Genomic DNA, 25,336 nt, shown 5'->3' on the forward strand with positions numbered 1-25,336 from the left:
TGTGTCTTTCTCAGAGAAACAGGACACTGTCCTGCAGCTTTCTTACACCCAGACGCCATTGCATCCCATGACATACTTCAAGGATGTATTTTTGTGTCCTCTTCAAGGCATTTCACTTCCCACATTTCTTCCCTTCTCTTTCCAGGTGGGGCTGTTCAGCAATCACCAGATACAGTCATCCAAGTGGGAGACCCTGTGATTCTGAACTGCTCCGGAACATTGATTGTAGTCAGATCCATGTACTGGTACAAGTTGCCCACTGGGAAGGATGCCTCTCTGCAGTTGGTTGTGTACTCAGTGGAAGGTGGCAAGGCAGATATTGAGAAGGAATTCTTAAATCACATCCAGAGTAATGGGACTAAGAACAAACGTTTATCTATGAAGATAGATCATGCCCTACTCAATGACTCAGGCACATATTTCTGTGCTGAACAAGATTCACAGTGACTCAAAAGCTGGAGCAACATAGCACAAACCTTTGCATGCAAACAGGGATCTGGCATTAGTGCACAGGGAGCCCTGTATTTGACAGTAACCCATTTTCTTCACTTGCCATCCAGCTCTTTAGGAAAAGAGTGGTATTGTCTCTCTGTCTTCTACGAGGTCTCTAACTTCTTTCCTCTTCCTTCCCATCTCTGAATCACTTTTTGACTCTCCTTTCTTCTTGTATTCCCTGCCTCACCTCATTTCTCTATCATTCACAGACTGCTTCTCACGCTTTTCCCTGAATGTGTTTCCATCTGTCCTGCCAACCTTTCTTCTCTGTCTTCTCTGTTCCCCTCCTGTGTCCTTCATCCTCGTCCATTTCTTCTTCCTTTCAGTCTGCTACACAAATTCCTGGGGAAGCACAATGTGGAAGAGTTCACACAGCCTTTTCCTTCCCCCCAACTGGAAGGACAAGGCCGACTGGTCCCCTGGTCCCACTGGTCTCCAGGGAATGCGCACGCTGCTGTGAACCAGGGTCCCCAAGTCACGCCACAACCCTGTGACCTGAACACTCTGATGTATGTGATGTAGGCCAAGTCTTCACAGTGTGTGGGGACAGAGCATGGGACTGTAGGGAAAGAGCCCCAGGCTACAGCAGAAACTCATGGCTAGCATCACTCCCTGAGCCTTTCTTCCTGCCCTCCTGCAATCTTCCCTTCCTGTCTTGCTTTTAGCTTTCCTTCTTTCCTAGATTTCTGCCTTTTTTTCCTTCTTTCTCCCCTGCCTTTTTCCTTGCCTTCCTCCTTTTCTGGCATGTCTTCCTCCTTCCCTCCTGACCTTAAGTCCCTCCCTCTTGCTGCTTTCCTGCCTTCCCTCCTCACTTCCCTTCTTCCTCTCTCCTGAACTTCTTTCCTTCTTGTGATGTGGGATGGCAAGGCCTCGTTCTGGGGCTCTGCAAGCACAGAATGAGACAACCCAATCAGTCTCCTGGCAAGGACCAGCTCTTCCACATGGGAGATCCAAAGCCTCTGCTTCAATGCCCTGCCTCCTGCTGACCTCCTTGCAAAACACCACCCTCTTCCCTCTCCCATTCCTCCCTGCCCTGGTATAAGCAGGCTCAAAGAAAGGATGCCATGCTGCAGCTCGTTGTGTTTTCAGTGGAAGGAGGGAAAAAGGCAGAGTTGGAGGATGAATTTCAGAATGACTTCAAGAGCTGTGGGAATATGGGCTTTTCCTTTTCTTTTTCAAAAGGACAGAAACGTCGTTCTGCTCCAGAAATGCCTGCAAGTAACTGACTCTTAAAGATGTGTCTGCAAAGTGTTCCAAGATGCTACTACTTGAGAGGCACTACAACTATTAACTACTTTGCCCAGAGTGACGTTCACTGCCTCTGTCCTCCTTATCGCAGCCGAGGGAAGTTCCCAGAGAAACAGTGCACAAAGTAGGGGTGCCTGAAAGTCTTTATTAATTTTTCATGGTGTTTGTTTGTCCAGACCCAAAAGAGAGGAAAGGATGATGAGAAAAAGCAGGTCACATTGAGTGAGAGGGTCTCAGTTGGCGGCGATAGTGGATTGGATCCAGGAGACGTAATTGCAGACCTTGGTGTAAACTCCAGGGTAGCCTTTCTGGGCACATCCAATGCCCCAGGAAACAATGCCCTGGAGCTCTCCGTTGCAGACCACGGGACCGCCGGAATCTCCCTGTGCACACAAAGGATATGGATAGTCAGCCAATGGCATCAGCCTGAGCAATGAGCCCGAGATCCCTGAAATCCCTGACATTTAAGGAACGTCTGTCAGGCTTACTCTAGACAGAAATTCTGCAAAGGTAGAAGGTAGTTCTACATTTCTGATGAGCACTCTCCCCCTGATGCTATCATGCCTGACTTGAGCTCCAAGGGCACCACAGCTAAGGATGAAGAAGCTGCCTGGTTTTGCTGGATGTCGTCCTTGTCAGATGCTTAGGATATGCGTGCCCTAAACCTCTGCTGTCATTCAAAAACTCAGATGTGCCAGGGCAGGGAGTAGAGCTGATTGTGTGACATGAAGGCCTCTTTGGCTGGGAAAAGGCAGGAGAGAAGCAAATGGGACAGGAGAGGCAGAGGATTTACCTGGCAGGAATCTTTTCCTCCCTCCAGGAATCCTACACACATCATGTTGCTTGTAATCTGACCAGGGTAGGCGTTCTGGCAGTCAGTGGCAGAGAGCACCGGAGCCTTCAGGCACTGCAGTTCATCTGGATAGTTACCTGCAAGAAAACAAGGAGAGATGGTTGATGACATCGCTGAGTTCCTTTCATGGTCCAGAGAAGTTCTTGTTTAACAGGCAAGTAGTCACTGGACAACCTATTCCAGCAGTTGTCCTTTTTCATCTGAACAGTAACCACAGCATGGATTCCTTCTGTTTAGATGGAACAGACTCTACCCATGGGCCCACCATTCTACACTGCAGCCACCTTAATTTCTCTGGTACCTAGAAAATCATCAGTTGGCAAGTGTGGAGCCACTCTTGTGGCACATATGCTGGAAGCAGCCTGAGCCTCAGGACAACGATCCTCTCCTCTGGTGCAGGTTTAGATGTCATCAGTGGATTAGACATCAGTCACTATCCACCAGTGTAAGAGAGAGGAGGTGTCTAGTAGGAACTGTAGATCCACAGTCCCAGACTTTGCCCTTATTCTCAAAGAATTGACAACTCTGTTGACAATAGTTACATTGCTAGTGCTTGGTATGGCACAGCTGAGAGCACCGGGCTACAAAATTAATGGCTCTGTGAATGTGCTGGTAAACAGTGCATGGGTGGCTTCAGTGATCCCATGTTGGAGTTAATGGTGAGATCTTTGAGAGTGTCGCAGGCCCCCGGGGGGCTGTACATTCCCACAGAGTACTCACTGCCACTGCTGAGTGTGTTGCCCCAGCCGGAGATCAGGCAAGTGGTGCCGGTGGCCACACAGCTGGTGGGCAGAGAAACCGTTTGGATAGCGTTGCTGAGCTGGGCTGGGGTGGCAAGCTTGATGAGCATGATGTCATTGTTCAGGGTATAGGCGCTGTAGCCAGAGTGGCGGATGACTTTAGCTGAGTTAATAAACTGCTGTGTTGATTCTGTCTGGGCCAGGTTATGTTTCCCGAGTTGCACTTGGATGCGACTGCAAAAAAGAGAAGGCACGGCATGTACTTTTCTGCTACCCTTGTACAGCTTAAGAGAAACCTCTCTGTCACTTGATGCCCTTGCTTCAACATTGCTGCCCTAGTAGCTCTTTTGGGTGGGTTATCTTTCTTGTCCTGCATAAGCCGAGGGAATCCACACTGAGATCTTTACCCACTCCCACTTGGGGTGGTGGATTTCTGTAGGGTTATGTATAGATGGCAGTGGAATATATTGCAGTGATTTATAGAAACATTCTGGAAAAAGGCAAACCACCATCAGCCTGACCTCATTGCTCTTCCCGTTCTGCAGTGACCCTGCTTTAGCTGGATTCATGGAATGGACAAGAAATCATAGCCCCGTAACTTGTTTCTCGATTATTCCATTGTCATTTCAGAAAGTGTTCTGCGTTGACAGAAACATTTGCAGAAGGAAAAAACCCTTTTGGGTGCCTCAGCCCACCTTCCTGAATGAGCCACCCATCCCTTGGCTGTCTCAGGTCAGAACAGGGCCACTTCCCTATTTGTATCTCATAACTCTGAATTCCTGCTAGAAGTGAGCTGGAAGAGAGAAGTCGGTTGGAGAAGAATGTAAATTTTCCACTCACTATTTGTAGCAGTGAGCAGCTGACAGGACCCACTGGCTGCTGATGAGGGAACCTCCACAGAAGTGATATCCGGAATTCAGGGACACCTGATAGGGAACAGAGTTCTCTGCACAGGTGTAGCCTCCCACGATCTTGTCGTCATCATCCTCAGCGATGGTGGGGAAGGCAACTGGGAGATAAGAAGTGCCACATGTCAACACCTGGCCTAAGGTACCTTGTGCACCCCACTTGGAGGTTGTGCTTCTATAAAACTCAGGCTAGCAGTGGTGAGCAAGTGCAATGGACATTCACTTGCTGCACCCTCCAATAAGGTGATCAGGCTTAGTCTGGTGTCTCCCAAGTCCACAACTAAAGCATGTCCAGTTACTCCCTGAGTGAACAGAAGAACATAGAAATTTGCTTGATGGATGGGAGGAAAGGTGTGTCTTCCCCAGGATCCTGTCTGCAGAAATGGTCAAGAGTGGACTGAACACAAAAGTACAAAACAAGTCCACGGTGCCATTTCCTTGGAGCAAGTTGAAACGAGGTGTGGCTTTCCCACAACAGGCTACCTTGCCATTTTGCTCAGAAAATCAGCTTCCTTTTACATTACAGAAATACAAGTAAAAAATCTACTCACCAGCCGCCCCAACAAAGGCGAGAAACAGCAGGCACTTCATGGTCTTGATTCAACCTCAAGCCCAGACAGGTTGACTGGAAGCAGGAGCCGCTAGAAATACATTTTTGGATATGGTCTTATCTCTAGTCCAAGGTTTTCTCCAGACAAAAAGTACACAGTGGAAAATTTGAAGATCCAAACGTGGGCATTAACAGGCCCTAGTAGAAAGTACAAATAATATATCTGTTAATCATAAACCTCTCTTAAGACAGAGAGCTATTTTAAGTCATTCCAGAGGGCAGCCTTCAATTTAAAAATACAGTTTGGCTTTGGCAGATGCCTAGTTGTTTGTCTGCCTCATTCTTAAACTCAGCACCTGTTGAGAAGAAGTCTCAAACCCCTTTGAGATTCCTCTGTGCTGATGATGTCTTTCTTAGAAATGCATGTTTTCACCAGAAGCTGAATTTTGTAGGTAGTGGACAGAAAGATACAATGCATTTATTTGGGGAGATGGGGGAAAGCCAACAAACCACTGGTTAACTTTGTTAAGTTTATCCCTTTCCTTGAATAGTGTCTGTGTGTTTTGCCATATAGAAAACAGTGATTTCCTAAATAAAATTCCTCACAAGTAATTTCCAAAGGGAGTATGATGAAAACTATTTTGTGTCGTCCACCACTTCCCAAGTTATATACTTCAAATATGGGAATGTTCACCTTTCCTAATTTCTCGCTCCTAATCTCTAAGAAAATACCTGCCAAAGCACCAAGGCCTGCTTTTTATTCATCTTTGGAGTGTTCTACAGTGGCTCATTTTTGCGACAGAAGAATTTCAGGGTCGTGTTGATGTTTATGAATGTAGTGTATATGAAAAATAATACTGGGAACACAAGTAGCAAGTTTTTCTGAAATCCTTCTTGGGAAGGTGGAGGATTTCTGTCATGATGCAAAGTTTGCAAAAGCTTAATGCATTTGATGAAAAATCCTTTTTATTTTCTAGACAGGTGCCAACTTCATCATGTTAGCTCCTGAAAGACGTGGGATACTCTCAAGAGACATTAAACAGAAGCTGGATTTTTTGAGATGCTTGAATAGCAGGAGAGACTAAAAAGGAATACTCTTTCTATTCCATTCCATGATCCATGTTTTGAGAGCCCTGGAGGACTGACACCCAAAGTGGCACTGTCCAGATGAAGTTTTCCTTTAGGCTAAAGCACATGTCCAAGGCCAGCAACTTTTCTAAGGGGCTGCATGGATTTTGTTGACCTTTAAACTGGTATCACTGCCCAGCTTTGTTAGAAGCATGTTTTATTTTGGGAAAGAAGTAAGGATTAGAAGCTTTCCGTGGTAAAGCAAAAGGTCCATAACAGCACCCTTTGTGGAAAGATTACCAAAGCTATCCAATGCCATCATAGCTAAGCAGAACAAGAAGAATTTCTAGTCTACAAGAATGTATAATCTGATCTCCCTGTGGATTTATAATTTCTTTTTCCAAAACATGCCATTGGCATTAAGACAGGCTGTAATCAGATACACTGCTGAACATTCCATATTATATGATTTTATAGGGTCTTTGAAAGAATACACTCAAGGCTGTACATCTGCTGCTGCAAACAAATCTCTCGGTTCATGCAGTGATGCTGCAGCAGAAAGCTGGTGGCTTCAGGGGCACAGGAAGGAGGAGGACTGGTGAATTGAGGGCAGCTCTACTAGGTATTATCCATGGACAAGCAATGGCAGTTTACATTTCTAGAACTCTGTCTTCCTACTTCTAGTATTTCAGTCAGCTGTGTCAACACTGGACTCAGATAAAGGAAATCCATTTGTCCAGGCTGATGAAAGATCCCGGGAAAGAGAAACCTGGTGAGACCATGGTCTGACAGAGATAAAGCTTCCTGTGAACAGAAATCAGAGGAGCTTCTGAGGTTAGTCCTTTTACATCTCGCAGAGCTTGGTCATGAGGACACCATTGCTTCTCTCTTCTCAAGTTTCTCCTGTGTAGGAGCAGCTGCTACATTCTCCAAAGCTCTCCACATCTGAGCAAACCTGCTCTTGCAGCCTCTTGTTGTATTCTTTCTTCAAGTGTTCCTCTTTCACCTATGGCCTCTAATGCTTTTCTTCTAATTCTATCCATGCCAGAACCATGGACTCTAGAGAGAATCCATGTCCTAGAGAGAAAGAAGACATAGCACATGACAGTGGCCTGAGGAGCCAGGGGAAGGATGGTTTGTTTGTTGTCTGTTTCTCTCCAAGAATCAGGGAGAAACATGCAAAGCTTGGGGGTTGGGGCTGGTTCAAAACACTTCCTCCTCTTTTAGGGAAGCTGTGATGTCCTTCCCACAGGTTTTTGTGGGAAAGGTTGCAAAAGATTTACATGGCCTCAAAAAGAGCAGGGACACATTTATGGAAGAAAAATTCATGGAGGGCTATGACATCTGATCTGATCTCTCTCATCCTCAGGAATGACTTGGTGCTGGACAGTTCCCTGCTACTGTAGCCCAGTAAGAGAGCAAAGATTATCACAGATCTCTCTGGACTGTCACCCGTCTGCCAGTGTGTCACTCATGACCCAGAGAAGGACAGGCAGAGTTGCTTAAGTCCTGCATAAGTTTGGAGAGTTACCCAAATGCATCCCTTCATTTTCTGGAGCATAAAAGGTCTCCTGGGAGCATCACGACCCCTTTTGAGCAGGATGGGAGGGTCTGATCTGATAAAGGTGTGTGTTAGAAGGTGGGTTTATCTCACAGTGTTGTTGGGTAGTTCAGGCAGAGATGGAAGTAGGGATAGCACTTAATGATGGAACACTTGCCCTAGTGGTTCCAAGTTCTGGAAGGGGTTTTCTTGGGGTGTAAAATACCTGTATTTCCTGGGCAACATAAAGGGTCCTCAGAGCATTGTTTTCCATTGCCTCCTCCATCACCTCCTCCATCGCTTCCTCTTTCTCTGCTTTCTGCTGTGTTCTTCCACAGCCTTTTTCTTTTACCTTCTCTTTCTCTTCTTTTTCTTCTCTGCCATCATTTGCCACCCCCTCCTGTCCCCTCCTCTGTCACCTTCACTTATTCTGCAACCTTCTTCCTCCTCTTCCATCACCCTCTTCTGACACTTCCTTCTGCTGCCTTATTCCACCACATTCTCTATTGCCTCCTCCCCTCTTCTTCCTCCACCATCTTCCTTTGCATTCTTTTGATGTCTTATACTGCTGCCACCACTTCTTCCACTGCCTCCTTCCTCTACCCTCTTCTGTATCTTTCTTCTGTCAACTTCTCCATTGCCTTCTCCCTCTCTTCTTCCACCACGTTCATCTGCCACATTCTTCTGTTGCTTTCTATGCATTTTCCTCCTTTTCCTCCTCCAATGCCTTCTTTCACCACCTCCTCCATCACCTCCTTAATTTCTGCTGCCACCTTTTTGACCACCTTCTTCTACCATCTTCTTCCATCACCTCTGTCACCTCTGCCTTTTCTTCTTTCACCACCTTCTTCCATCTCCTCCTCCTTCTCTTCTTACACCACTTTCTTCCACCACCTCTTTTATCACCTCTGTCGTTGCCTTCTCCATCCCCTCACTTTCTCTTCTTCCAATTCATTCTGCTGCTGCCTTATTCCATCACCTCCCCTTTCTCGTTTTCTGCCACTTTCTACCACCACCTCCTCTATCACTTCCTCCGTTGCCTCCTCTTTCTCTTTTTCACCTGCCTTCTTCCACCACTCTGTCACTTATTCACTCTTTTCTTCCACAGCCTTCTTCCACCACTCTTCTGCCACCTTCTTCCATTGCCTCCTCCTTCTTCTGTCACTTTCTCCATAGCCTCCTTTTCTTCTTTCACCACCTTCTTCCACCACCTTTTTTTGCACCTTCCTTCTTCCCTTCTTCTACCCCTCCTTCTCTTCTTCTGCCACTTTCCTCTGTCACCTCCTTCATGGTCTCCTCCTTTTCTTCCACCTCCTTCTTCCAGTGTTGTCTTCTGTCACTTCTTCACATTCTCCATCACCTCCTCCTTCTCTAATGCCAGCACGTTCTTCCGTTGCCGCCTTCTTTCACCTACTCAGTCACCTCCTCCTTTTCTTCCTCTGTCCTACACCTCTGCTGCCTTCTTCCTTCCCATCCATTCCATGATCCATGTTTTGAGAACCCTGGAGGACTGACACCCAAAGTGGCACTGTCCAGATGGAAATTTTCCTTTAGGCTAAAGCACATGTCCAAGGCCATCAACTTCTCCAAGGGACTGCATGGATTTTGTTGGTATCACTGCCCAGTTTTCTTAGAAGCGTGTTTTATCCTGTGAAAGCAGTAAGGATTAGAACATTCCTGTGAAAATGGGAAAGGTCCATAATAGGACTAAGCATGGCAAAAATTACCAAAGCAATCCAATGCCATCATAACTAAGCAGAACAGGAAGAATTTCTAGTCTACAAGAGTGTGTTATTTGAGCCCTTAGTGGATTTATAATTTCTTTGTCCAAAACATGACATTGGCATTGAGACAGACCAATAGTTTCAGGCAATTGTAGGATTGCTTGACTCAGAGGTCATCCTACAAACAGAGTGTCTTAAAGCAGGCCTTCAGGCCTTGGTCCTAGTGGGATGTGGAGAAGAGCAGGATACAGGTGAAACTCATGGGTTGAGATACAAACATCATCATCATCACAACAACAACAATAGAAACAACAACAATAATAATAGTAACAACAGTAATGAAAGGGAAAATGGAGAGAGGAATAATACTCAGCAAACCCAAGTGACACACTACACAGTCATTCACCACACACTGACCAATACCCAGCCTGGCCCTGAGCAGCAATTGGTGTCTTCTGGCCAACTCTCTGCAATTTATGTACAGAGCACGATGGTTTGCATTGTGAAATATCCTTTTGGCCAGTTTTGGTCAGCTGTCCTGGAAAAGCTCCCTTCCAACTTGTAGTGGTTTGGACCTTGTTTTCCCCAGAGGCTAAGAGAAGTGGTAGACCCCAAGGGGTGGAAACCCCTGGAAGTTTTGAAGTTCTGCCCAATGGGCGCTCCTGCAGAAATGTAAACATACCACAACCAGACCGGAAGAGATGAGTGGTAGTTTTTGCTTGTGGTAGGAGAAGTGGCCATGTTGTAGAGCCACAAGGAAGGGGCTCTGAGCCCCTTGGGCCCTCTGGGGCCTCCCAGCCCCTGGCTGGGGGCTGCAGGGACCTGGAACAGCATAAAGCTGGGCTAGGTACCTGTAGTTATGCCGGGAGATGTTTCCTCCACGGGCGCAGAGCAGCAGCCGACACTGACCAGAGAAACGGTGGCAGAGAGCCAGAGATAAGGACCTGAACTGGAGGAGCAGCAGAAGCAACATGCAACACCGCAGAGGAGACTCCTGGAAGGAGAGCCGAGGAAAGGAGAGCCAGCAGCTGAGAGCTACAGAGTTCTGGGGGTAAGACTGTACCACACTCCCCCAAAACTCCCTTGAGACCCCTCTTGGAGAAGAGGGACATGGACTCCTATTTTGGAGAGCAGTTTTAGACATGCAGCACCGGAGAGAGAGGAACTGAGAAGCTCAGAGCGTCCTGGAGCTGGACCGGGACAGCCAGATGGAATGCGGGGGGAGTTGACCTTGGCTCCCCCCTCGCACTGCTGCCACGGTGGCAGCCTGAGAAACAGGGCACAGAGGCCCTGCAAGAGATACCAGACCGTCACGAAGACCCCCCTGTGTCTTCGTGATAGGACGTGGTGAAACGACCTTGTCTGGGGTTACGAAGCCCACGGAAGACCCCTCGGTTGTGAGGCGATGGGGCCGAGAGAGAGGCTTGGATACCTCCCTCGTGGATGCTGGCAGAAAAGCCAGCCACAGCTGCTGCATGCATGAGAAGAAACCTGCTGCCTTAGAAGATGCTGCTGTTCAGAGACTGGAAGGGATCTGTCCTTCTTTCCCTCCTGGACTTTTATTTGGAGGGGAGAAGAGATCTGATCCATTGCAAATACATATGTCATGGTAGAGATAGTTTGTGATCCTGTGTATAATGTGATATGGTATTTATTTGTACAGTCATTGTAATATATTCCCTTTTCCCCACTTTGAGTCTGGTGTGTTTTGTCTGGAAAAACCCATCTCACATTAGGTTGAGATGTGGGAGGGGGAATGGAGCTAGGGAATTAGATTTTGGGACTATCTCAAACTATGACACAACTTCTTGTGTATCTCCTGGCTGGCAGAGCAGGAGAAAATGCAAAGTCCTTGATTTCGGGTAAGCACTACTCAGCAACAACTAAAACTTTGTTATCAACATTATTCTCAACCTGAATCTAAAACACAGCACCATATCACAGTCTCCACCTGTTGATCCTGTCTCCTGCTTAGCACTTGCATACAGTTTTCCTCATGACTTTCAATGAACTTTCTTCTTCGCAGGAGCACTGAGTTGGGTGACACAGAGAAGACTAGTGCCTTCTCCTTCCCAGCATTATGAACAGAAGTACCACCAGGAATCCTAGTCCATTTCACTTGAGTCTCCTTCCCTGTCATCAGGTAGAGCTCCAGGCACAGGAAGGAGGAGGAAGAAGAGGGAAAGGTGTTGCCAGCAGGGCTTGGCATAGTGAAGACCTCTGTCATTTATTCCCTGTGTTCCTTTCACCCTTGCCAGTCTCCCTTTCACCCTTGCCAGTCTCCCAGATGTTCATCCCGGTGCTGGTCAGGCTCTCCAGCTATCCTTTGCAGATTTCCCCCCATGCAGGAAAGGCCACAGGGAGGTTTTTCAGAGCAGAAACACCTGAGGGCACAGTGGAGAGGATGCCAGCGGCCTGGATCTCATCAGCTGGTGAGCAGAGCAGCAGAGAAGTGTCACTGGCAGAGCACGAGTGAATGAAATGTCACTGTACAGCTGCTTTGCTTTCATTGGCTGTATCCCAGTGGCACCCCCCACACCACACTGAAGGACAAGCTCAGTCCTGCCAGGAAAGCAAACCACCCTGGACAGCTGGATTCACAGGGCAGAGGGGGAATGACACAGATGGTCTCAGTCCCTGAGCAGTCCTCAAATTTGCCAGATGAAGTGTGCTCCCATCACACGGCTGGGTGGGAAGAGGGGCAATGTGGCAGGAACTGAACCAGCCATGTCTGGGGAGGACAGCAAAAACTAATGGGAAAATTCTAGGGACCAGTGGGTGTCCTTTATACCTCATTCTTTCATCTCTCAAGGCCTTCAGAAGGAGAAGGGAGCTCTCAGCATTCCTCTGCCTTGCACACTCAGACTGCCAGGCAACCTCAGCATAGTTCTGTTCATACAACCCCCTTGCCTCTCCACCACCCCCACCACCCCCACCGCCCAACCCACTGCATCACTGAAGGGTTTATGTTTCCCTGTGATGCTTTGCGTCATTCCCCAGTGTCCCCAGCCAGCCAACCCTTTCTCACCTTTCTTGTCCTGCCCCTCCCAAATATGTCTCATCCTCACTCAGTGCTACTCTTCACATATCTCTGCACAGCTACAGAAGGCAGGTTGCTGACAGGAGAGGGGCTTTTCCCCCATGGTTTCCTGCTGTTTCTTTGTGGCCATGATGGCCCCTGTGGGTAAGTGAACTCAACTCACTCCTGAGCACCTGCATCAATCCCACTGCTGCTCTCCCAGCTGGGTACTCAGTTGCTGGCAGTGTTTCATTCCACAAAGTGTTGCGGATGAGCAATGAACGAGATGGGAAGGAATCCTCAAATCTCCTGCAATGGCAGTCTACTTCTAATTCTTTGTGCAGTCCCCTTCTTTTTGGACACAAACTTCCCAGGAATGTGTCTTGCCTATTGGAGAGAGATTGGGAAATCACTTGCTGATCTTAGGAGCTGTTCCTGGCCTTGTGCTGCTCCCTAGTTCCTTCTCACCCTCTTCTCTACCAACTCACAGTGCCTAGTTCACATTTTTCCATTTTTTCCTTCTCTTTAATGCTACTCCTTTACCTATCCAGTGTTGGCCCTGGAACAGTCCGCAGACACGGTGATACAAGAAGGCCACTCTGTGACTCTGAGATGTTCCAAGAAGAAAGATTCCAGCACAACTATGTACTGGTACATGCTGCCTTCACGGAAGGACTCCAGGCTGACCCCAGTGGCTTCTGCAGTGGAAGGTGGTAATGCAGTTGTTGAGAAGGATCTTGAGAGCCATTTCAAGACCAGTAAGATACAAGGAGACAGTATGACCCTCTCGATAGAGCATGCCTTTCTCAATGATTCTGGCATGTATTACTGTGCTGAGAGTGAAACACAGTGGCTAGGCTGCTGAGGCAGCTGAGCACAAACCTCTCCCTGCACAAACAGGACCTGCTTTCCTCCTTCTGGGTACTGCACAAAGCAGGGAGATTGCTTCCAAGTCTTTACCTCCTCTGCTTCCTAGCCTTCCCTTCTTCCTCTTCTCAGATGCTGAGAGTTCATTCTCACTTTCAAACAAAAAGGATGCTTGCGTGAGAAGTTCCTGGTGCACCTTTACATAAAGGCAAGGTCAGACCAGGCAGGTGTTGAAGTAGCCAGTTCCAAGTGGGAGCTACCCACATGCTCCTCTGTTGCAACAACTCCTCTGTGGTTGTTATGTAGCCAAGGTTTGTGGTTTGTGTGCAGCACAGCACAGGTCTGTGCCTACTCCCATTAACTGTTATGTGCATCACTAACTCCTCCATGTACAGTGCTCTCTGGGTCAGGATCAATGCCTTCCACCCCTTGATCCACACACAGTTTACCTTTCCCAAAGACTGTCTTAGCAAGCCGTGCAGCTAACTGAAATTTTCCAACAGGACAGAGTGTTCTATTCATCCATGACTTGGATGAACAGCTGGAGAGTCTCCTCATCAAGTTGGTTGATGACACAAAGCTGGGAGAAGTGGCTGAGACACTGGAGTGCTGTGAAGCCCTTCAGAAGGACCTTGACAAGTTGGAGAGATGGGCAGGGAGGAACCATCTGAAATTGAACAAAGGCAAATACAGGGTCCTGCACCTGGGGACAAATAACTCCACGTTGCTTCCCAGTACAGCCTGACGGCCGATGTGCTGGAAAGCAGCTCTGTGGAGAAGGACCTAGGGGTCCTGGTGGACAACAAGCTGTCCATGAGGCAGAAGTGTGTCCTTGTGGCCAAGCAGGCCAATGGTATCCTGGGGTGAATGAGGAAGTGCATTACCAGCAGGTTGAAGGAGGTGATCCTGCCCCTCTCCTCAGCCCTGGTGAAGCACATCTGGAGGGCTGTGTCCAGTTCTGGGTTCCTCAGTACAAGGGAGACATGGAGCTCCTGGAGTAGGTCCGGTGGAGGAATCCGAAGACAATTAAAGGCCTGGAGCATGTCTCTCATGAGGAAAGGCTCAGGAAACTGGGCCAGACTGCCCTCAAGTAGAGGCGACTGAGAGAGGACTTCCTCCAGAGATATAAGTATCTGAAGGGAGGGTGTCAAGAGGATGGAGTCAGGCTCTTCTCTGTGGTGCTGAGTGATAGGACGAGAGGCAATGGGTGGAAACTGATGCACTGGAAGTTCCACCTGACCATGAGGAAGAACTTCTTTGTTGTGAGGGTGACTGAGCACGACAACCGGTTGCCCAAAGAGTTTGTGGAGTCTCCCTCCCTTGAAATATTCAGGAACCACCTGGACAAAATCCGGTTCAACATGCTCTGAGGAAGACCCTGCCTGAGCAGGGAGGGTGGGACCTGATTCACCCACTGTGGTCCTTCACAACCTTATCCATTCTGTGATTCTGTGATCCTTTCTGTCATACATAACATATACCAGTGTGTGGCACAGGCCAGCAGCAGGGATTCCAGAAGGTTCCCACACTGCAGATTCCCATGCTAACATACAGGCTTCTTGAGATCTAAATACAAGGCCCAACAGAGCGGATATGCCTGTTTGAGATCCCTAACTCCTTGAATACCATGTGCTCTGCAAGGCTCCCTATGCACTGCCCTGTCACCTGCACTCCTCAGGGAATCCCATGGGAAATGGAGTCCCTTTCCACGTACAAAGCCAGTCGAGTCTCCTCTCAACTGAAGTGCTGGGGGTGTTGCGAGGGTGTGCGGTTCCTTCCAGCTGCCTGCACAATGTAGCCCACCCCCTTTGTTCTTTTCTCCCTTTTCTTTCTTTGGAGGAAACTGGGATCTTTCCTAAATCTTCTGTAGGCAGCTGGTGGAAGTGAATGCAATGGGACATACTTAGACCTGCAACAGAGGGGTTGGGAGCTGGAAGTGTTGCTGCTCTCTTCAGCTGAAGGGACACAGGGGAACATCTTTACTGCAAGGTCCATGAGAACCTTGAGCAACCGGATCACTTGCTGTCTTCTACAGGCCAGCCTCACACTGCCCTGCATTGCTGGCCAGCAGCACAGCATGGATATGCAGAGTCTCGGTCAGATCTCTGTACACCAACCCAGTGTACACAAACTATCAGCCTCTCTTCCTGCTGGCAGTGATTTCCCACTGCCTTGGGATGGTGAACAAGGCTCTGTGTCAAGAAGAAGACATTATTTTCTCCAGCTTTGTCCGTTCTTGTCCTGTTGGATAAGGAGTGCAGGAGAGCATCAATTCTTCTCTGGCATGGAGAAGGAAAGTCTGTACCAGCATATCCCCTGGGGCACACCCTTCTCTTCAAAAATCTCTCTGGGGTGCAGTCTCTCAAGAGGTAGCCCCAGGACAGAGTCAAAGACAGCATTTTCTCTCCTTGAGATCCCCCTTTGGAGTAAGAGAAGAACAGTTAAAGAACTACTCTCTGGCATGCAACAACAGACACCAGGATGACAGGTCAGCACTTTTTCCATACCTGGGCAACACGTCAGGCCTGACTGGGATCAGCAAAGAAGATTCCACTCTGCAGCTTGCCGGCTTGGGAGTCTGTGTGTCTGAGCGTGTCTAGAGAGGAGAAAAGCTGTGGGCACAGACACAAACATGCATTCCTGAGGTCCCTTTCTCTTCCCTTCATTTGGTGCCTCTTTGTGCATCCCTGTGCCATGACCACACTCAGGCTGCCACACAGCCCCATCATGCTCCTGTGATAACACTTAACTCCACCTACTCATGCCCACACACACACACAGAGCAGGAAGTCAGTGGAGCAGAGTACATGCACCTCAGGACTGTGTGCAGGTGTCATTCCCACTGTTCCCAGGCAGACAACTGCCTTCTCACACTTCTGACTCCCTCCCACTCCCCTGCCCACCCACAAAGACATGTATCTCTTCCTCTCAGTCTTTCCTCTGTACACAGCTCTGTGTCTGTGCTGCCACCAGGGGCAGGTTGCTGGAAGGAGGTGGCCTTCTTCAATGGATTTCCACTGGTTCCTTGTGGCCATCCTGACTCCTCTGGGTAAGTGAGCTTCCCTTCCTCTTGAACATCTGCACTGGAGCCACTGCTGCTGCTTCAGCGGTGTGCCCAGTTGCTGGCAGTGTCCTTTCACCAAGGCGTCCAGGGGGAGGATGGGCAATGAACAAGGTGAACTTTTCCTCTACCTCCTAAATCGGAAAACTTTGTAGGTCCACAAATTCGTTTTTTTCTGTCCCATTTTAATGCTTCAACTGAGAGTCCTGAAGCCATTATTTTTCAAAACAGATTTACATTTGGTTTTGAAACTGGTTTGTTTGATTGTTAGTTTGTTTGTTTTCTCCTATGTGTCTTTTTCAGAGAAACAGGACACTGTCCCGCCGCTTTCTTACACCCAGACGCCATTGCATCCTATGACATACTTCAAGGATGTATTTTTGTGTCCTCTTCAAGGCATTTCACTTCCCACATTTCTTCCCTTCTCTTTCCAGGCGGGGCTGTTCAGCAATCACCAGATACAGTCATCCAAGTGGGAGACCCTGTGATTCTGAACTGCTCCGGATCGTTGAGTGGAGTCAGTTCCATGTACTGGTACAAGTTGCCCACTGGGAAGGATGCCTCTCTGCAGTTGGTTGTATACTCAGTGGAAGGTGGCAAGGCAGATATTGAGAAGGAATTCTTAAATCACATCCAGAGTAATGGGACTAAGAACAAACGTTTATCTATGAAGATAGATCATGCCCTACTCAATGACTCAGGCACATATTTCTGTGCTGAACAAGATTCACAGTGACTCAAAAGCTGGAGCAACATAACACAAACCTTTGCATGCAAACAGGGATCTGGCATTAGTGCACAGGGAGCCCTGTATTTGACAGTAACCCATTTTCTTCACTTGCCATCCAGCTCTTTAGGAAAAGAGTGGTATTGTCTCTCTGTCTTCTACGAGGTCTCTGACTTCTTTCCTCTTCCTTCCCATCTCTGAATCACTTTTTGACTCTCCTTTCTTCTTGTATTCCCTACCTCACCTCATTTCTCTATCATTCACAGACTGCTTCTCACGCTTTTCCCTGAATGTGTTTCTGTCTCTCCTGCCAACCCTTCTTCTCTGTCTTCTCACACCTGTTCCCCTCCTGTGTCCTTCATCCTCGTCCATTTCTTCTTCCTTTCAGTCTGCTACACAAATTCCTGGGGAAGCACAATGTGGAAGAGTTCACACAGCCTTTTCCTTCCCCCCAACTGGAAGGACAAGGCCGACTGGTCCCCTGGTCCCACTGGTCTCCAGGGAATGCGCACGCTGCTGTGAACCAGGGTCCCCAAGTCACGCCACAACCCTGTGACCTGAACACTCTGATGTATGTGATGTAGGCCAAGTCTTCACAGTGTGTGGGGACAGAGCATGGGACTGTAGGGAAAGAGCCCCAGGCTACAGCAGAAACTCATGGCTAGCATCACTCCCTGAGCCTTTCTTCCTGCCCTCCTGCAATCTTCCCTTCCTGTCTTGCTTTTAGCTTTCCTTCTTTCCTAGATTTCTGCCTTTTTTTCCTTCTTTCTCCCCTGCCTTTTTCCTTGCCTTCCTCCTTTTCTGGCATGTCTTCCTCCTTCCCTCCTGACCTTAAGTCCCTCCCTCTTGCTGCTTTCCTGCCTTCCCTCCTCACTTCCCTTCTTCCTCTCTCCTGAACTTCTTTCCTTCTTGTGATGTGGGATGGCAAGGCCTCGTTCTGGGGCTCTGCAAGCACAGAATGAGACAACCCAATCAGTCTCCTGGCAAGGACCAGCTCTTCCACATGGGAGATCCAAAGTCTCTGCTTCAATGCCCTGCCTCCTGCTGACCTCCTTGCAAAACACCACCCTCTTCCCTCTCCCATTCCTCCCTGCCCTGGTATAAGCAGGCTCAAAGAAAGGATGCCATGCTGCAGCTCGTTGTGTTTTCAGTGGAAGGAGGGAAAAAGGCAGAGTTGGAGGATGAATTTCAGAATGACTTCAAGAGCTGTGGGAATATGGGCTTTTCCTTTTCTTTTTCAAAAGGACAGAAAAGTCGTTCTGCTCCAGAAATGCCTGCAAGTAACTGACTCTTAAAGATGTGTCTGCAAAGTGTTCCAAGATGCTACTACTTGAGAGGCACTACAACTATTAACTACTTTGCCCAGAGTGACGTTCACTGCCTCTGTCCTCCTTATTGCAGCCGAGGGAAGTTCCCAGAGAAACAGTGCACAAAGTAGGGGTGCCTGAAAGTCTTTATTAATTTTTCATGGTGTTTGTTTGTCCAGACCCAAAAGAGAGGAAAGGATGATGAGAAAAAGCAGGTCACATTGAGTGAGAGGGTCTCAGTTGGCGGCTATAGTGGATTGGATCCAGGAGACGTAATTGCAGACCTTGGTGTAAACTCCGGGGTAGCCTTTCTGGGCACATCCAATGCCCCAGGAAACAATGCCCTGGAGCTCTCCATTGCAGACCACGGGACCGCCGGAATCTCCCTGTGCACACAAAGGATATGGATAGTCAGCCAATGGCATCAGCCTGAGCAATGAGCCCGAGATCCCTGAAATCCCTGACATTTAAGGAACCTCTGTCAGGCTTACTCTAGACAGAAATTCTGCAAAGGTAGAAGGTAGTTCTACATTTCTGATGAGCACTCTCCCCCTGATGCTAGCATGCCTGACTTGAGCACCAAGGGCACCACAGCTGAGGATGAAGAAGCTGCCTGGTTTTGCTGGATGTCGTCCTTGTCAGATGCTTAGGATATGCGTGCCCTAAACCTCTGCTGTCATTCAAAAACTCAGATGTGCCAGGGCAGGGAGTAGAGCTGATTGTGTGACATGAAGGCCTCTTTGGCTGGGAAAAGGCAGGAGAGAAGCAAATGGGACAGGAGAGGCAGAGGATTTACCTGGCAGGAATCTTTTCCTCCCTCCAGGAATCCTACACACATCATGTTGCTTGTAATCTGACCAGGGTAGGCGTTCTGGCAGTCAGTGGCAGAGAGCACCGGAGCATTCAGGCACTGCAGTTCATCTGGATAGTTACCTACAAGAAAACAAGGAGAGATGGTTGATGACATCGCTGAGTTCCTTTCATGGCCCAGAGAAGTTCTTTTTTAACAGGCAAGTAGTCACTGGACATCCTATTCCAGCAGTTGTCCCTCTTCATCTGAACAGTAACCACAGCATGGATTCCTTCTGTTTAGATGGAACAGACTCTACCCATGGGCCCACCATTCTACACTGCAGCCACCTTAATTTCTCTGGTACCTAGAAAATCATCAGTTGGCAAGTGTGGAGCCACTCTTGTGGCACATATGCTGGAAGCAGCCTGAGCCTCAGGACAACGATCCTCTCCTCTGGTGCAGGTTTAGCTGTCATCAGTGGATTAGATATCAGTCACTATCCACCAGTGTAAGAGAGAGGAGGTGTCTAGTAGGAACTGTAGATCCCCAGTCCCAGACTTTGCCCTTGTTCTCAAAGAACTGACAACTCTGTTGACAATAGTGACGTTGCTCGTGCTTGGCATGGCACAGCTGAGAGCACCGGGCCACAAAATTAATGGCTCTGTGAACGTGCTGGTAAACAGTGCATGGGTGGCTTCAGTGATCCCGTGTTCATAACACAGAATGAGAGGAAGGACCTTGCAAAGGCTTGCATCACTGCAGTCAAACGGTTACTGTCGTTCCCTGACCCATCACTCCAAAAGCCCTGTTGCACAGCACTTCTCCGTGCTTTACCCTGCCGTGTTTGGAGTTAATGGTGAGGTCTTTGAGAGTCTCGCAGGCCCCCAGGAGGCTGTACATTCCCACAGAGTACTCACTGCCACTGCTGAGTGTGTTGCCCCAGCCGGAGATCAGGCAAGTGGTGCCGGTGGCCACACAGCTGGTGGGCAGAGAAACCGTTTGGATAGCGTTGCTGAGCTGGGCTGGGGTGGCAAGCTTGATGAGCATGATGTCATTGTTCAGGGTATAGGCGCTGTAGCCAGAGTGGCGGATGACTTTAGCCGAGTTAATAAACTGCTGTGTTGATTCTGTCAGGGCCAGGTTATGTTTCCCAAGCTGCACTTGGATGCGACTGCAAAAAAGAGAAGGCACGGCCTGTACTTTTCTGCTACCCTTGTACAGTTTAAGAGAAACCTCTCTGTCACTTGATGCCCTTGCTTCTACATTGCTGCCCCAGTAGCTCTTTTGGATGGGTTATCTTTCTTGTCCTGCATAAGCCAAGGGAATCCACACTGAGATCTTTACCCACTCCCAGTAGGTGTGGTGGATTTCTGTAGGGTTATGTATGGATGGCAGTGGAATATATTGCAGTGATTTATAGAAACATTCTGGAAAAAGGCAAACTGCCATCAGCCTGATCTCATTGCTCTTCCTGTTCTGCAGTGACCCTGCTTTAGCTGGATTCATTGAATGGACAGGAAATCATAGCCCGTAACTTGTTTCTCGATTATTCCATTGTCATTCCAGAAAGTGCTCTGCGTTGACAGAAACATTTGCAGAAGGAAAAAACCCTTTTGGGTGCCTCAGCCCACCTTCCTGAATGAGCCACCCATCCCTTGACTGTCTCAGGTCAGAACAGGGCCACTTCCCTATTTGTATCTCATAACTCTGAATTCCTGCTAGAAGTGAGCTGGAAGAGAGAAGTCAGTTGGAGAAGAATGTAAATTTTCCACTTACTATTTGTAGCAGTGAGCAGCTGACAGGACCCACTGGCTGCTGATGAGGGAACCTCCACAGAAGTGATATCCGGAATTCAGGGACACCTGATAGGGAACAGAGTTCTCTGCACAGGTGTAGCCTCCCACGATCTTGTCGTCATCATCCTCAGCGATGGTGGGGAAGGCAACTGGGAGATAAGAAGTGCCACATGTCAACACCTGGCCTAAGGTACCTTGTGCACCCCACTTGGAGGTTGTGCTTCTATAAAACTCAGGCTAGCAGTGGTGAGCAAGTGCAATGGACATTCACTTGCTGCACCCTCCAATAAGGTGATCAGGCTTAGTCTGGTGTCTCCCAAGTCCACAACTAAAGCATGTCCAGTTACTCCCTGAGTGAACAGAAGAACATAGAAATTTGCTTGATGGATGGGAGGAAAGGTGTGTCTTCCCCAGGATCCTGTCTGCAGAAATGGTCAAGAGTGGACTGAACACAAAAGTACAAAACAAGTCCGCGGTGCCATTTCCTTGGAGCAAGCGCCCACCTAGAGTCTAAAATTTTACAGCTGCTTTAGTGCTTCCTGGGCCAGAACTGTTATCTGTGTGTTCCTTAAGAGAGAGGGAGTCTTTTTCTTGAGCTGTGGACACGTTCCTGTGTTGCTGGATCAGGAACCCCTATGAAGGTGTTCATTCCCCATGTTTTGGCACAAGCAGTTGCGAACAGAAGACAGAAGTTGCAGGACTGTGCCTTGAACCTTCTGCAAGTTGAAACGAGGTGTGGCTTTCCCACAACAGGCTACCTTGCCATTTTGCTCAGAAAATCAGCTTCCTTTTACATTACAGAAGTAGAAGTAAAAATCTACTCACCAGCCGCCCCAACAAAGGCGAGAAACAGCAGGCACTTCATGGTCTTGATGCAACCTCAAGCCCAGACAGGCTGACTGGAAGCAGGAGCCGCTAGAAATACATTTTTGGATATGGTCTTATCTCTAGTCCAAGGTTTTCTCCAGACAAAAAGTACACAGTGGAAAATTTGAAGATCCAAACGTGGGCATTAACAGGCCCTAGTAGAAAGTACAAATAATATATCTGTTAATCATAAACCTCTCTTATGACAGAGAGCTATTTTAAGTCATTCCAGAGGGCAGCCTTCAATTTAAAAATACAGTTTGGCTTTGGCAGATGCCTAGTTGTTTGTCTGCCTCATTCTTAAACTCAGCACCTGTTGAGAAGAAGTCTCAAACCCCTTTGAGATTCCTCTGTGCTGATGATGTCTTTCTTAGAAATGCATGTTTTCACCAGAAGCTGAATTTTGTAGGTAGTGGACAGAAAGATACAATGCAGTTATTTCGGGAGATGGGGGAAAGCCAACAAACCACTGGTTAACTTTATTAAGTTTATCCCTTTCCTTGAATAGTGTCTGTGTGTTTTGTCATATAGAAAACAGTGATTTCCTAAATAAAATTCCTCACAAGTAATTTCCAAAGGGAGTATGATGAAAAACTATTGTGTCGTCCACCACTTCCCAAGTTATATACTTCAAATGTGGGAATGCTCACCTTTCCTAATTTCTCGCTCCTAATCTCTAAGAAAATACCTGCCAAAGTACCAAGGTCTGCTTTTTATTCATCTTTGGAGTGTTCTGCAGAGGCTCATTGTTGCCACAGAAGAATTTCAGGGTCATGCGGATGTTTATGAATGTAGTGTATATGAAAAAAAATACTGGGAACACAAGTAGCAAGTTTTTCTGAAATCCTTCTTGGGAAGGTGGAGTATTTCTGTCATGATGCAAAGTTTGCAAAAGCTTAACGCATTTGATGAAAAATCCTTTCAATTTTCTAGACAGGTGCCAACTTCATCATGTTAGCTCCTGAAAGACATGGGATACTCTCAAGAGACATTAAACAGAAGCCATATTTTTTGAGATGCTTGAATAGCAGGAACGATTAGATAGGAATACTCTTTCTATTCCATTCCATGATCCATGTTTTGAGAGCCCTGGAGGACTGACACCCAAAGTGGCACTGTCCAGATGAAGTTTTCCTTTAGGCTAAAGCACATGTCCAAGGCCAGCAACTTCTCCAAGGGGCTGCATGGATTTTGTTGACCTTTAAACTGGTGTCACTGCCCAGCTTTGTTAGAAGCATGTTTTATTTTGGGAAAGAAGTAAGGATTAGAAGCTTTCTGTGGTAAAGCAAAAGGTCCATAATAGCCCTATTTATGGAAAGATTACCAAAGCTATCCAATGCCATCATAGCTAAGCAGAACAAGAAGAATTTCTAGTCTACAAGAATGTATAATCTGATCTCCCTGTGGATTTATAATTTCTTTTTCCAAAACATGCCATTGGCATTAAGACAGGTTGTAATCAGATACACAGCTAAACATTCCATATTGTAAGTTTTATATAGGGTCTTTGAAAGAATACACTCAAGGTTGTACATCTGCTGCTGCAAACAAATCTCTTGGTTCATGCAGTGATGCTGCAGCAGAAAGCTGGTGGCTTCAGGGGCACAGGAAGGAGGAGGATTGGTGAATTGAGGGCAGCTGTACTAAGTTATCAATGGACAAGCAATGGCAGTTTGCATTTCTAGAACTCTATATTCCTACTTCTAGTATTTCAGTCAGCTGTGTCAACACTGGACTCAGATAAAGGAAGTCCATTTGTCCAGGCTGATGAAAGATCCCGGGAAAGAGAAACCTGGTGAGACCATGGTCTGACAGAGATAAAGCTTCCTGTGAACAGAAATCAGAGGAGCTTCTGAGGTTAGTCCTTTTACATCTCGCAGAGCTTGGTCATGAGGACACCATTGCTTCTCTCTTCTCAAGTTTCTCCTGTGTAGGAGCAGCTGCTACATTCTCCAAAGCTCTCCACATCTGAGCAAACCTGCTCTTGCAGCCTCTTGTTGTATTCTTTCTTCAAGTGTTCCTCTTTCACCTATGGCCTCTAATGCTTTTCTTCTAATTCTATCCATGCCAGAAACATGGATTCTTAGTGTCCTAGAGAGAAAGAAGACATAGCACATGACAGTGGCCTGAGGAGCCAGGGGAAGGATGGTTTGTTTGTTGTCTGTTTCTCTCCAAGAATCAGGGAGAAACATGCAAAGCTTGGGGGTTGGGGCTGGTTCAAAACACTTCCTCCTCTTTTAGGGAAGCTGTGAAGTCCTTCCCACAGGTTTTTGTGGGAAAGGTTGCAAAAGATTTACATGGCCTCAAAAAGAGCAGGGACACATTGATGGAAGAAAAATTCATGGAGGGCTATGACATCTGATCTGATCTCTCTCATCCTCAGGAATGACTTGGTGCTGGACAGTTCCCTGCTACTGTAGCCCAGTAAGAGAGCAAAGATTATCATAGATCTCTCTGGACTGTCACCCGTCTGCCAGTGTGTCACTCATGACCCAGAGAAGGACAGGCAGAGTTGTTTAAGTCCTGCATAAGTTGGAGAGTTACCCAAATGTATCCCTTCATTTTCTGGAGCATAAAAGGTCTCCTGGGAGCATCACGGCCCCTTTTGAGCAGGATGGGAGGGTCTGATCTGATAAAGGTGTGTGTTAGAAGGTGGGTTTATCTCACAGTGTTGTTGGGTAGTTCAGGCAGAGATGGAAGTAGGGATAGCACTTAATGATGGAACACTTGCCCTAGTGGTTCCAAGTTCTGGAAGGGGTTTTCTTGGGGTGTAAAATACCTGTATTTCCTGGGCAACATAAAGGGTCCTCAGAGCATTGTTTTCCATTGCCTCCTCCATCACCTCCTCCATCGCTTCCTCTTTCTCTGCTTCTGCTGTGTTCTTCCACAACCCTTTTCTTTTACCTTCTCTTTCTCTTCTTTTTCTTCTCTGCCATCATTTGCCACCCCCTCCTGTCCCCTCCTCTGTCACCTTCACTTATTCTGCAACCTTCTTCCTCCTCTTCCATCACCCTCTTCTGACACTTCCTTCTGCTGCCTTATTCCACTACATTCTCTATTGCCTCCTCCCCTCTTCCTCCACCATCTTCCTTTGCATTCTTTTGATGTCTTATTCTGCTACCACCTCTTCTTCCACTGCCTCCTTCCTCTACCCTCTTCTGCATCTTTCTTCTGTCAACTTCTCCATTGCCTTCTCCCTCTCTTCTTCCACCACGTTCATCTGCCACATTCTTCTGTTGCTTTCTATGTATTTTCCTCCTTTTCCTCCTCCAATGCCTTCTTTCACCACCTCCTCCATCACCTCCTTCATTTCTGCTGCCACCTTTTTGACCACCTTTTTCTACCACCTTCTTCCATCACCTCTGTCACCTCTGCCTTTTCTCCTTTCACCACCTTCTTCCATCTGCTCCTCCTTCTCTTCTTACACCACTTTCTTCCACCACCTCTTTTATCACCTCTGTCGTTGCCTTCTCCATCCCCTCACTTTCTCTTCTTCCAATTCATTCTGCTGCTGCCTTATTCCATCACCTCCCCTTTCTCGTTTTCTGCCACTTTCTACCACCACCTCCTCTATCACTTCCTCCGTTGCCTCCTCTTTCTCTTTTTCACCTGCCTTCTTCCACCACTCTGTCACTTATTCACTCTTTTCTTCCACAGCCTTCTTCCACCACTCTTCTGCCACCTTCTTCCATTGCCTCCTCCTTCTTCTGTCACTTTCTCCATAGCCTCCTTTTCTTCTTTCACCACCTTCTTCCACCACCTTTTTTTGCACC

At 47.6% G+C, this 25,336-nt stretch overlaps 2 protein-coding genes across 2 annotated transcripts; both read right to left on the bottom strand.

Moving 5' to 3' along the window:
• Positions 1-1,868: 1,868 nt before the first annotated feature.
• On the bottom strand, positions 1,869-7,700 carry LOC113988497 (trypsin-like). The gene is made up of 5 exons (XM_039381635.1): positions 7,629-7,700; positions 4,177-4,433; positions 3,317-3,570; positions 2,537-2,673; positions 1,869-2,126 (listed from the first exon to the last, which is right to left on the bottom strand). Exons 1-5 carry the CDS (start codon positions 7,698-7,700, stop codon positions 1,977-1,979), a joined length of 870 nt encoding a protein of 289 aa, XP_039237569.1. The 3' UTR covers positions 1,869-1,976.
• A 10,535-nt stretch (positions 7,701-18,235) lies between these two features.
• Positions 18,236-24,414, bottom strand: LOC113988473 (trypsin-like). The gene is made up of 5 exons (XM_039381636.1): positions 24,343-24,414; positions 20,677-20,933; positions 19,818-20,071; positions 18,904-19,040; positions 18,236-18,493 (listed from the first exon to the last, which is right to left on the bottom strand). Exons 1-5 carry the CDS (start codon positions 24,412-24,414, stop codon positions 18,344-18,346), a joined length of 870 nt encoding a protein of 289 aa, XP_039237570.1. The 3' UTR covers positions 18,236-18,343.
• Positions 24,415-25,336: the final 922 nt, after the last annotated feature.

The sequence above is a fragment of the Pipra filicauda genome, unplaced genomic scaffold, assembly GCF_003945595.2.
Source record: "Pipra filicauda isolate LSUMZ 115617 unplaced genomic scaffold, ASM394559v2 scaffold234_size1211729_pilon, whole genome shotgun sequence".
Taxonomy (NCBI): Eukaryota; Metazoa; Chordata; class Aves; order Passeriformes; family Pipridae; genus Pipra; species Pipra filicauda.

Bases quoted from the DNA above. Each gene is read 5' to 3' on its own strand.
- LOC113988473 (XM_039381636.1), bottom strand. From the start codon at position 24,414: ATGGAGGAGGTGATGGAGGAGGCAATGGAAAACAATGCTCTGAGGACC. The intron at 20,072-20,676 runs GTAAGTGGAAAA...TCTTTTTTGCAG, and splicing joins GCTGCTCACTGCTACAAATA to TCGCATCCAAGTGCAGCTTG. The intron at 18,494-18,903 runs GTAAATCCTCTG...TTGTGTGCACAG, and splicing joins GAGGAAAAGATTCCTGCCAG to GGAGATTCCGGCGGTCCCGT.
- LOC113988497 (XM_039381635.1), bottom strand. From the start codon at position 7,700: ATGGAGGAGGTGATGGAGGAGGCAATGGAAAACAATGCTCTGAGGACC. The intron at 2,674-3,316 runs GTGAGTACTCTG...GTTTTCTTGCAG, and splicing joins CAACACACTCAGCAGTGGCA to GTAACTATCCAGATGAACTG. The intron at 2,127-2,536 runs GTAAATCCTCTG...TTGTGTGCACAG, and splicing joins GAGGAAAAGATTCCTGCCAG to GGAGATTCCGGCGGTCCCGT.